Source organism: Aotus nancymaae, unplaced genomic scaffold (genome assembly GCF_030222135.1).
Source record: "Aotus nancymaae isolate 86718 unplaced genomic scaffold, 86718_ANA_hifiasm-v0.15.2.pri h1tg000011l, whole genome shotgun sequence".
Lineage (NCBI taxonomy): Eukaryota > Metazoa > Chordata > Mammalia > Primates > Aotidae > Aotus > Aotus nancymaae.
In genome coordinates, this window is record NW_026988422.1 from 51,614,257 (window position 1) to 51,627,236 (window position 12,980).

Consider the following 12,980-nt stretch of genomic DNA (forward strand, 5'->3'; position numbering starts at 1 on the left):
GATTCTCCTGCCTCAGCCTCCTGAGTAGCTGGGACTACAGGTGTGCACCACCATGCCCGGCTAGTTTTTGTATTTTTAGTAGAGACGGGGTGTCACAATATTGGCCAGGCTGGTCTCAAACTCCTGACCTCAAGCAATCCATCTGCCTCAGCCTCCCAAAGTGTTGGGATTACAGGCATGAGCCACCATGCCTGGCCTTTTGTCTGTTTTTTTTTTTTTTTTTTTTTTTTTTTTACTGCTGTATCCTTAGTGCCCAGAATAATAGTCCTCGGCTATTTAATAATCATCTTGGCATTTAGACTTGAGGTTAGGAGTAATTAGTGGAGAGTCAAGGATGGTCACAGTGGTATACCATGCCAGCACAGTGGCACTGGGCACAAGCTGTTTGGAAGCAAAGCAGATCTGAGCTTTGAGAACATTCATAGTGGGTGAGGGTTAGGGGTGTCTTTCCTGATTCAGGTTGTTCCTAACAGAGAAAAACAGACCTAATCTAAAAGTTGTAGGCCACATTTTAAGAAGCAGGGGCATTAGCTCTGCAGGAAAGATGGAATACCTCAGAAGAGCAACACCTCAAGAACTTCCATGCCATCTATTCATCCACTCACTTATTCATAATTGGTACTACGTCAGGTACCTGAATACACAGATAAGTAAAATATAGGCCTTCTTGGTCCAGATAGAAAGACTCAATTGTAAACAAACAGTTGCAATCCAGTAGGATAATCTCACGCAGTACCAGGGGCAATGGTGGTTAATGCTGCTTGAGTGTTCTGTGAATGCTCAACAGAGAGGGCCTGAAAGGATACTAAAAGGATAAACAGGAATTTTTAAAAGAAAACAAGGAGGGGCAGGGCATTCTAGGTAGCGGAAATAGCACAAAAAGACTGGTGGAACTAAGACAGTGCATGGTAAATCAGGAAAATTTAAGTAATTTGATGAGTCTGGAATTTAAGGTATAGATAGGATTAGTGGTGAAAATAAATTAGAGAAATAAGGAGGCCTGATCCTGGTGAGTTCTGTAGAATGCTAACGAATTTGGAGTTCATCCTGTGGCCATGGAGATCCTCTGAAGGCCTTTTAGGGAGGGGAATAAGATGAGTCTATTTATGTTTTAGCAAGCTCATTCTGGGGGCAGCATGGGCAAAGGGACGAAACACACAGGGAAAAGGCTAGAAACAGAATGCCTTCCATGCTCCAGGCATTCAGGTGCAATTTTCACAGTGTCTTTTCCTGTTCTCCCTACCTGCTTGAAAATAAAGGTAAGATATATCAGTTCAAGGGTAACTATGATTACAGGAGATAAAAAGAAGGCTTCTTTCCTAGCTCTGACACATATAAAGCAAGGGCACTGCTGTCGTCAGCTTATACGAAGCTAATGAAGTAAGCAGCTTAGCTCTGGATTACAGCTGTCAGAGGGAACGGAACTAGGTGATTTCCATTCTCAATTTGTGCCTGGGAGAAGCATCTTTACTGCTAAACTAATTTGGAAACTGAAGAAAAGGAAAAAAGTTAGCAATTCAACTCCACGTAACATGACTTCCACATTATTCTTGAGACCTGGTTAGTAGCTAAGAACAGTCAGTAGTAAAGCACTGGTGAAAACATCCTCCCCTTCACTGTCCTGTGGGGTATAGTCACAATAATTTTGTGAACTGCTGATTTCACTTGGATCAATAGAAAACATGTCTATCTGAACATCTGCATTGGCTGCTGTTTTGAATTAGGGTGGCAGAATGAAATTAAAGTCTGCCTTGAGCTCCTTAAATTTTCTATAAAATTTGGTACATCTCATCCAATTTCTCCAAAAGTTATTATGGAACATTCAGATAAAACAAGGAATGCAGCTGGGTGCAGTGGCATGCACCTGTAGCTCCAGCTACTCAGGAGGATGAAGTTGGAGGATTTCTTGAGCCTAGGAGGTCAAGGGTGCAGTGAGCTGTGATCATGCCACTGCATTCTAGCCTGGGCAACATAGTGAGTCCTCATCTCAAAAAAAACAAAAACAAAAAAATGGGTCATGGTAAAATGAGGTCCTGATTGCTTATCAGGGGGCTCCAAAGACATAATGTGCTTCAGTGGTGGCTTTACTTCCAGTGGGAGGTGGGCAGAGGATGGGAGAGGAAAAAAAGTAGAGCATATTCTCCTTTAATCATCTATTCGGGGCTCAACTATAGAATTGGTGCCATGGGTGCTTCCTGGTCCTTGTGATAACAACAATGAATGGACCAGCATCTGGGTCAGAAGCTGGACGCCATCCCAGGCCAGGTAGAGAGGCATGTGAAAGTCTAAGCAATATGCCCCAGGCCACGCAAGACTCACACTAAGCATCTCATTCCGGAGACCACGCTCTTAACCACTATCCGATTCTGCTGCAAGTTTTGGAAGATGGACTGAAACGTGCCATTGCTGGTGAGGACAGTGATCTGGGATCCAGGCTAAGACTTCTGCACACTCACTGGATAACGATTGTGAAGAGTCCTCCATTTTGACCTGACTCTGCTAGAGATGGCCCCACAGCTCAACACAGGGTTAAGTGTCAGGGGTTTATTGTTCCCCTTAAGGCTGAGTGGTCGGAGCCGGAGGAGCAAGGCAGGCACTGCCTTGTTGAGCTGTGTCCGTGTCCCACCTTGTTGAGGAGGTGCAGAAGGGCTTCCCGCAGGCAGCTGTGCCTCACGTAGAAGCTGATGATGGCCAGGTTGGTGCTATAGTTGTGCAGGTAGAAGAGGCATTCTTGGTAGTAGGTGTTGTTCATGATCTTCCCTTCAGGAATCACTGCCAGAGAAAGGCTCTGCGTCCGAAGGGTAGCTTCCAGTTCCCTCAGGGTGGCAAAGTAATCGTCATCTTGCTGACAGCACAGGAGAATGACAGAGAAACGTCAAACTCAAAAAGTTCTCAGCCGGCACTGAAAATATTGCTTGCAAAGAATATTTAACAATGTGGAAAAATGTTCATAATGCAGTGTCAATGGTAGAAAAACGGACAGGATATACAATTCTATATATTATGACATGGGTCAACTCCAATTTCATTAAAAAACATAGAAAATTCACCAGAATCTTAACACTAATGAGTCTGTGTATGGGATTATATGTCATTTTTATCTTTTAAAAATCATTTTTCTACAGTTTATTTAAAAAAAAATTGCATCTAACTATATATAGTTACTTATCTAGCTATATGTAATAGACAAAAACAAACAAACAAAAAATACATAAACCTGGCTGCTGAGCCAGGACTGACACTGTCAGCTGAATTTCCGCTGATTCTTTTCCGAGGTCATTGTTATTCCTGGGCCTCCCTCTCTGAGCCAGGCACTCTTCCTGCTTTTCTCTTACCAAGGATACGAGGGGCCTCACTGTGGACTCCAGGTACTCAACCACATCCTGCACCAGCCTTGAGCCGTGACTCAGCTGATTGAGGTCAAACGGGGGCTTCAGACAGCGACTGAACTTCTCCCGTGCAGCAGTGAGGTTCCCAGCTTTGAGGCAGGCCATGCCCCAAGCATGCCATGCCCCAGTGGTATCAAGTCCAGTCTTTGTGGACACCTGGGAGAAAAATTGCTCCTTTTAGTGAATGGTAGCTACATCCAGGCCTAAAAGTCCCAAAGATCTACTCTATTCCCAAGTTGCCAACCACCTCATCCCCACTATCTGCCATTACTCCTCAGCTGACAAACTAGTCATGCCCCTGATTCTTCCCCATGGCCAGGGCAACTGAGAGAAGGCAATACCTGTCTGCAAGGCTAAGCAAAGGCAACTCATTACAGTAGGGTGGAAGTAAGCTTTGTCTTCGTCTCACCTCAACGCCCAGTTGGTAGTACTCGGCTTCCAAAAGCTGGTTCCTTAGCCTAGTTACGGCAGCTGGCTGCAAGATCTGATCCAAAGACGGCACGTGGCGATAGGCAGCAGCAACTAAAATATTCAGCACGTCTACCTTGCTGATGTAGCTATAAGGAGGAAAAAGGCAAGGCGATGAGGCTCCCCACAGTCTTACTAAGAGTAGCTGCTTAAAGGTTTCCTACTCCATTTTCTTTCTTTTTTTTTTTTTTTTTGAGGTGGAGTCTCGCTCTATTACCAGGCTGGAATGCAGTGGTCCGATCTTGGCTCACTGCAACCACCACCTCCTGGGTTCAAATGATTCTTCTGTCTCAGCCTCTCAAGTAGCTGGGATTATAGGCGCCTGCTACCTCGCCCAGCTAATTTTTGTATTTTTAAAATAGAGACGGGGTTTCACCATCTTGGTCAGGCTGGTCTTGAACTTTTGACCTCAGGTGATCCGCCTACCTTGGCCTCCCAAAGTACTGGGATTACAGGCCTACGTCATTTTCATTGTGAAAATGATCATGAGAATTGAGAGGTGCATAGCATAGACGCCATGAGTGAAAGCTCTGGAGTCACACCGAATCCTGGCTCCATCACTTAGTAGCTCTACGACCTGGAGCTAGTTAGTTAACCTCTCACTGCCTTAATTTACTCATCTGTAAAATGGATATATAGTCATGTGCCATATAATGATGTTTCAGTTAGCAATAAACTGCACATACAATGGTGGTCACATAGGATTATAATACCATATCTTTTTTTTTTTTTTTGAGACGGAGTTTCGCTGGTTACTCAGGCTGGAGTGCAATGGCACAATCTTGGCTCACCACAACCTCCGCCTCCTGGGTTCAGGCAATTCTCTTGCCTCAGCCTCCTGAGTAGCTGGGATTACAGGCACGCACCACCATGCCCAGCTAATTTTTTTGTATTTTTAGTAGAGACGGGGTTTCACCATGCTGACCAGGATGGTCTCGATCTCTTGACCTTGTGATCCACCTGCCTCGGCCTCCCAAAGTGCTGGGATTACAGGAGTGAGCCACCGTGCCCGGCCATAATACCATATCTTTACTGTACCTTTTCTATATTAGATACACAAATATCATAGTGTTACAATTGCCTACAGTATTCAGTACAGTAACAAGTTGTACAGGTTTGTAGCCTAGAACAATAGGTCATAACCTAGGTGTGTAGAAGGCTATTCTCTCTGGGTTTGTGCAAGTGCACTCTATGGTGTTTGTACAATGACGAAATCACCTATAATGCATTTTTCTCAGAACATATTCCTGTCATTAAGCCATGCATGACTGTAACAGTGGAGTTTTAAGGATAAAATAAAATAACCCAAGTAAATGGGCTTAGCATAGTGTCTGGAACTTTTCTGGCACTCAATGTTAGATATTCATGTTTGGAGTAGGGATGCTCAGGGTTATTTGAGGCAAAGCCTTTACATTGAATGTTGGGGGCTTACAAGTAACCCATTTGCTTTTTGGTCCTTCTGAACCTCCTTTGTGTGTGAGAGAGGCATAGATTCAGTATTAATGGCCTATACTCCTGGTTAGTGCACAGGTCATATCACTACCATTCCCTAGAGGTGCTTCTGGGTGGGGGCATCCTGGCCCTTCACTCATATTCTACACTTGACATCCTCACCCTGGGCTAAGGATGGGCTCTCATTATAGCCTACTAGGGCTGCCTTCTGTGATCTCACCCGATGCTTGTAAAAACCTTATAAAGACAGAAAGCCTGGAGGACTAGACTATACTCTCTAGTGCTACTCAGATAAGTTTACACTCAAGGTTCCTGAATCTTGTCTTATAACTGCAGCAAAAAAACTCTGTGGATCCTGACTTATCCACCAATTTCCTAGAAAGGGATTATGTACCCCAGTCATTCTTAACAATGTAGGGACGGGGAGAGGAAAGTATATAAAAGCATCAGTACCCATAATATATTTGTATATTTGGAAAATGAAAACATTTGAAGTAGGTGATGACTTAATTTCTATTTTGATGTCTTTAGAGACTGGGTCTCACTACATTGCCCACGCTGGTCTCGAACTCCTGGTCTGGCCTCGGGATCCTCTTCCCTCAGCCTCCTGAGTAGCTGGAATTAAACACAAGAGTCACTGCACCCAGCTGAGGTTTTTTTTTTTTTTTGAGACAGAGTTTCACTCTTGTTGCCCAGGCTGGAGTGCAATGGCGCGATCTAGGCTCACCACAACCTCTGCCTCCCAGGTTCAAGTGATTCTCCTGCCTCAGCCTCTGGAGTAGCTGGGATTACAGGCATGTGCCACCACACCTGGCTAATTTTGTATTTTTAGTAGAGACAGGGTTTCTCCATGTTGGTCAGGCTGGTCTCTAACTCTCACCTCAGGTGATCCGCCTGCCTCAGTCTCCCAAAGTGCTGGGATTACAGGTGTGAACCACCACGCCTGACCTGAGTTTTGTTTTTAAACCTATATTTATTTTTTGGTTTGTTTAGCAGAAGTGGGTATGAGTTAAAAACATTAGAAAAATACTCTGAAAACCAAGAGTTTGTAATTGATTTGCACGGCAACACATGTAAGCAATGAATCCACTCCCATCAGCAAACTGGTGCAAAGGCAAGGATTCTTAGAGTGCGCATATCTGAATGCAGGGTCGGAGTAAAGGCTGTGTAAATGTAAACCAGTGCAGTAAACAGTCAAAGAAGCGCATGGCACCTTGGCGTGGGTGAGAATCCTACTCAAGTGAGGACTTCCTTATTTTCTGCTGCCCTCAGCCTAAAAATGGATATTTCTTCCATCTATATTACATTTTAAAGGAAATACAGGTCTTGATGGGAAGTTTGTTTCCCCCCTAATCTAAGTATCTTTTTCTTTTCTCATCTACATTAGTGATATTTGAGATATATTTGAATGTATTTTTATTTTTGCCTTAAGTCTTTTTTTCATGTTTCCTTTGTTTTCCACCTTCTGGTACGTGGAAAGGTTTCTGTTTTTTTCCTCCTCCTATCCTTTTCTCATAATTTGATAGATTATTGATTCTTTTCATGGTTATTTAGAAAATTTAACACAATCTATTACCTCTTGATATAAAGCAATCAAATTAGTTCCTTTTCTCTTCCTTCTACTTTCTGTTTACCTCCTCTTGCTTTTCTCAACCTTCTAGTTTTTGTTACTAAAAATAATAACAATTACTAACTTTTTGGCATACACAGTATATACCAGGCTTAGTTCTTCACACTTACATGGATGAACTCATTTTATCCTTGTAAGAGCCCCATGAGATCGGTATTACCACCTCATTTTATGGAGGGGGAAACTGAGGCCTAAAGGGGTTAACAGAACTAGGAAGTCGTGAATCTGGGATTTGCTGGGCTCCATGCTAGCTGCTGAGTTCTTAGGCAAGTATTCTGAGCATATGTCTGAGGGAGGCAATGATACTGCAAAGAAAATTATGCTCCCTGCTCCCAAATGTGGTTAGGACTGAGTGCTGGGAATACACAATATGAGTCACACATCTGGGTGGATAAGCAGGGAATTAGGAGTTTTCATTGTGAGGTTGATGGATGGAGTCAAAGCAGGTTGTACAGGAACCTGAAGGAGGTCTAATCATGCCTTTTCCATACACACTTCTACTTTATGACTCAGGTTCCTACTTGTGACACAGGAATAGACCATTTCCCAGCGTGCTTTTTAAAATCTATTATCCAGAACTCACTGAAGTCACAGTTTGAATTTGGTCAGGATTGGTGTAGAGTTTTGTTCAAGGAGGATACATTTTCTTTAAGAGCCAGAAGGTCCCACAGAGACTAACGGTGCTTCCCTACATTAATTTTAATGACAAATTAACCAGTGAAAGTCTTTACTTTCTTTCTGACTGGGTATAGCTAGAGTAAACTCTACTTTGAGGAGCTGCTCCGAAAAAGAAAAGGACACAGCGTGTCAGGTAGGATGAGGAAGAACACTTGTGATCCAGCAACACCATTTTATCAACATCAAAGAGATGAAAAATCTTTCAGCATGTTTTGTCAGAGAGGATGGTGAGATAAAAAATCATAGTGGGGTCAGAAAAAGAAGCTGGCTAGAAATTGCTCCCGTGTGAAAGAATAGAGACACACTGCCCTCTACCTGTCACAAAGAGCCAAGTCTTGGTTCTGGCCGGCTTTGACGAACATCATCTTGGCGCTGAAGAGCAGCTGCTTCATGATGTCTGTGAGCAGCCCGGCATCCACCTCCGGGTTGGTGAGGCCCTTGGAGAGCCGGCAGCAGTGCTCAATCAGTTGGTGACCACAGGCAATGCTGTCCCGGTGCAGATTCAGGATGGCAATGCACAAGGAGGCGCTGGGGGCCTGCCCGGGGTGGAAAAAGGAGAACACATGGTGAGTCCAGGGGCCAGAGCATTCTCCAAAGGCAGCTGGGTGGCAGAAATTATCTTTCCCCTTTCAAAAGGCTGAAAGACACTGGAGGAAGGAACCAGATTCCACAAGAAAGCAGAAGTGGAACTAAACAAATTTTCAGATGCTCTAAGTAGCACTGCCAAAGCTCTGGCTGTTAGGTTTTGTCATTTCACTGAAGAAGGGCACTGTGTCCACCTGTTACTTACTTCCTTATTTTTTTGAAACAAGATCTTACTCTGTTGCCCAGGCTGGAGTGCAGTGGTGCAATCTCAGCTCACTGCAACCTCCGCCTCCCAGGCTCAAGCAATCCTCCCACCTCAGCCTCCCAAGTAGTGGGGACCACAGGCGTGCACCACCACGTCTGGCCAATCTTTGTATTTTTTGTAGAGACAAGGATTTCACCATGTTGCCCAGGCTGGTCTCAAACTCCTGGCCTCAAGAGATCCACCCACCTCAGACTCTCAAAGTGCTGGGATTACAGGTGGGCCCCACTGCGCCTGGCCTTGTCACTTACTTCTAGACAATGTCCATAGGTCCCCTCCTTTTTCTGGTTTACTAGTGCAAGTTCTTATTGCTGGCTTGGACAACAATAGTCAGCTTGCTTGTCTGACCGCCTAGAGGAGTTTCTACTCTAAGCCATGGACACGCTGCTGCTAAATTAATATTCCTGAAGTACACTTGGGAACCTTTCATAGGTCTCTGATATCTATCAAGTAGATAGTCCTTACTGCAGAATGCAAGGCCCTTTACATAAATAATCCTTTTTTAATCCTACCTTTATGAGCTCTCTATTAACTCTATTGACTCTATGTTCCCTTCAAATTAAACAACTTCCACTTCTCCAGTCATGCCCTGCAATTTTGGACATGGTGTCTTTGCTAAGATGTTTTAATTTTGTATTCTTTGTCCTTCCCCATCCCCAGTCTCCTCACGACTCCCAACTTTCTGCTTGTCACACTCCTATCATTCTTCCAAAGCTCATCTTAAATCTTAAGTGCTACCTCTTCGACGAAGCCTTTCCTGGTCTCCCTTTGTGCAATTCCCAAGAGGCTCATTATTTTCTACCTTAATGGATTTACTGGTTTAGCTCCCACATTGTTGCACTATAAACAAGTAAAGGCCAGGTGTGTTCACCTTCCTCTGTATTTCTCGTCATACTACTACACATCATAAAGAAACTTAGGTGACCATTGCATTTTATTGCTGTTACCTGCTCATAGTAAAATTCACTCCGCACCAGCTCATTTTCCTCCTCTTTGAGATCCAAAATCCATTCCACCTCATCTGCTTTGGGAATTCTCACCACAAACGAGTATGGAGGGTTTTCACTCTTGGAGCTGTCTAGCGCTGAGAAGAGAATTGCCATTCATGTGTCATTCACTGGCTGGCAGTTCAGTCTAACCCAGTCCAGTGAGCTGGCATGAGTTGCAGGTAGACACTTGCCTGCTATCTCAGGGCTCCTTTCTCTCTCCTTGGTTCCTTTTGTTTGCTTTAGGACACCCCACTAAGCAACTCAAACCTTCTTCCCCAGGCATAGACCTGCGGTGAGTGCTACAGCATTCATCACACACCCTTCTCGCTTTACACAAGAAACCTTAAAAGGAGCATGTTTCTCAAATAGATAGCTGAGCCATTGGATACTCTAAAAACTAACCTGCTGTGAACAGATACAGGCCAGACTGTTAACAGGGATTACTTAGGGGTAAGGAGGGAGCACGGGGAGGTAGGATGGTAAAGGGAAACCTAGGAAAAACTAAAATAAAATCACCTACTAAAAGTTAAGAACCAAATTCTTTGGTTGCTGGCCTTCTCAACGCTGGAAGCTAATGGGTCAGTGTAATAGGTTAACATGATGAACTTCAGAGGAAACAGGCTCATTGAAATGCCAAGAATTTGCTTTGGCAAACAAGTTAAATGGAGTGCATAAGTTGGACAAGTATATCAGTTGCAAGTGATATGCTGAAGACACGAGTCAACTTAAGTACACAAATGAAGAGTCACAGAGAATGGGATTTGGCCTTACCTTCTGGTTTTCCTGAAGTTTCCTCTGGTACACTGAAAACAGAGAAGGAAAATTGTTAAACAAATGCCTGAGTCACTTCTTTGTTTTGAGCTTAGTAGACAGCATCAGCTTATAGAGTCTCCCTGTTACAGTGGAGGGCTCTTTGAGGGTAGAAATGTTGAACGAAAGAGCCCCCCGTCAATATTAATGGTCCATTTCAAATCTCAGCAGTATGGTGTGTGGGTAATTCCTTCCCAAAGGAGGGAGGCAGTGGTATGCTAGGGTTACAGAAACTGTAGAATAAGCATGGTATGTCTTCCTTCCTATGAGAGCAGTAATCATTATGGTAAATAATGACCAAAAATGTTCTTATCAGGACAAACATAATAATGCTATGGAGGAGAATATAAACTCTACTTAAGTTTGTAAATAAAGCATGCAGAATTCAAAGTAACTGGTTTTGGATGGTTGCTTTGGCCCATATTTCCAGATGCTCTAGGAGTCTTAGGTTCATGTTCCTTTGCTACCAGAAGCAGTGGAAACAATTGAACAACACTGAACAAACCAAGTCTTAATCTGTCTTGCCAGCGGTATTAGCAGTGTCTGAAATTTGTTAGCAGGTGAACTCTGTGTAGGCAAGTATGGAGTTGACTTAAGCAATGCCCAAGCACTCAGCAGGTGTGAATATGTCCGTCTGAGCCCAGTGGAGACCAGCTGAAGCAAGAGAGGCTGGAAAATAGGTGAGTTGGTGAACTAAGCTCAGTGGCCTTGGTCTGGGGAAGGGCTAAGGAACTAATGTCCTGATTTCAGAGAGAACATCATGTAAGAGCCTTGAACACCTCTTCCTCTCAACCCTACTTTCTCTCTTAGTAGTTTCTCTGAGCAAGGTCAGTGTACAAACACTTCACTGTAGAGTTAATGGCATTTCAATGTGAATGTTATATATTTTTATAAGTGTTCTGGATTTGAAATGCTCTCTATAATGAGACTCCTAGGAGTGTAGGGCCCTGGGGGAGGGTGGGGCAGTCAATAATAGCAACAGCCCTGCTGGAGGACACTCACTCTTTGTTGCAGTAACTATAGCACTGATCACACACACGAGCAGGGTTCTCTCTGCAGCCTTCCACCGCCATTTTCTTAGTGGAGCAGGAACTGCACACTAGCCGGCCACAGCGGCGACAATGATGACGCCTGTTAAACTGAGGAATGCCATCAGGAAGAGAAAGAAGAGGGAGGAGAGAAAGGGAGATTGCCATCAGTCCATTTATACATGGTATTAGCTACCAGTGGCTTACTTATTAAGAACACCAAGTGCTTGGGTATCTATTGAAAAAGGACACAACAGTTCTTGCCCTAAAATATCAAACATTTAAAAATATTTGTCAGCTGATGGGCAAAGATGCCAAATCATAGAGCTTTGCAGTAGCTCCTGACAAGTTCTACTTGGGTATGGTGGCAATATATGGAGAAACAGTAAAAAGTACTGGGGAAGAAGTCACTTTCTGAGCCAGTGAGTATCACATTTCTACACAGTATTGATGACAATGACTAAGAAGTATCTCTTTTCAGAATGCCTTTCTTTCTTTATTTTCCCCAAGGCTATTTTACCAGATACCATTTGTAACACATGATAAACATCAAGTAAGACTTTTAGGCCAGATGTAGTGGCTCATGCCTATAATCCCAGCACTTTGGGAGGCCAAGATGGGCAGATCACCTGAGGTTAGGAGTTTGAAAGCAGCCTGGCCAACAGGTGAAACCCCATCTCCACTAAAAATACAAAAATTAGTCGGGTATGGTGGCGGGAGCCTGTACTCCCAGTTACTCGGGAGGCTGAGGCAGAAGAATCGCTTGAACCCGGGAGATGAAGGTTGCAATAAGCTGAGACAGCGCCACTGTACTCCAGCCTGGGCGACAGAGCAAGACTCTGTCTCAAAAAAAATAAAAAAAGAAAAGACTTTTAAAAATATAAACACTTAGGTATAATTTAATTTTACATACAAATTCTTAATTTGTATCAGTCAATTCAGAATTTCTCATCAGTCTTCTCCAAATTATATACCTTCTCTATACATCCAGATTCTGATATGTATAACACAATAATATTATTATCAAGTTCATCAGGTTATTGTAAAATTTAAGAGACATAACTTAAGCCAAGCACTTTTAGTATCATGCCTGGAACATATATAGTAGGCAGTCAATAAAGGCCAACCGTTGTCATTATTAGAACTTAAAGATTAGAAACTCTTTCTATAATCTACCCTATATGTAAGTAAACCTTCTATATGGTGGCTCCAAAGCTAGAGAGCAGCTTGTCACGTATAACTCCTTTTGGTGGCTTGTCATATGTTTCAACAAGCCACAACCAATTGTCCTCCTTGAAGATTTTTAAGTTTAAATGAGGAAATCTGACTTTGGTTTCCTAATACCTTTTTTAAAAAATCTTAATTTTTATTTTAGCTTCAGGGGTACATATGCAGGTTTATTGTATAGGTAAACTCATGACTCAGGGGTTTAGTGTACAGATTATTTTGTCACCTGGGTACTAAGCATAGTACTTAGCTGTTTTTTTCCCTTGAACCTCTCCCTCCTTCAACCCTCCTCTCAAGTAGTCCCAGTATCTGTTGTTCCCCTTTTTCTGTCCATGTGTTGTCATTATTTAGCTCCCGCTTATAATTGAGAACATGTGGTATTTGGTTTTCTCTTCCTGTGTTAGTTTGCTAAGGATAATGACCTCTAGTTCCATCCATGTTCCTGCAAAGGACATGATCTTG

The 12,980-nt window shown here is 43.2% G+C and overlaps 1 protein-coding gene across 3 annotated transcripts in view; it reads right to left on the minus strand.

The window, feature by feature from the left end:
* Positions 1 to 12,980, minus strand: part of ZFYVE26 (zinc finger FYVE-type containing 26) — a 67,313-nt gene that overhangs the window by 11,160 nt on the left and 43,173 nt on the right. For all 3 annotated transcript variants that reach the window (XM_064374977.1, XM_064374979.1, XM_064374978.1), the window contains 7 exons: positions 11,266 to 11,402; positions 10,225 to 10,256; positions 9,412 to 9,548; positions 7,933 to 8,153; positions 3,799 to 3,946; positions 3,336 to 3,545; positions 2,627 to 2,845 (listed from right to left, as the gene is read on the minus strand). In XM_064374977.1, coding sequence (XP_064231047.1) covers positions 2,627 to 2,845; positions 3,336 to 3,545; positions 3,799 to 3,946; positions 7,933 to 8,153; positions 9,412 to 9,548; positions 10,225 to 10,256; positions 11,266 to 11,402 — 1,104 coding nt within the window. The remainder of the gene's footprint in view (positions 1 to 2,626; positions 2,846 to 3,335; positions 3,546 to 3,798; positions 3,947 to 7,932; positions 8,154 to 9,411; positions 9,549 to 10,224; positions 10,257 to 11,265; positions 11,403 to 12,980) is intronic.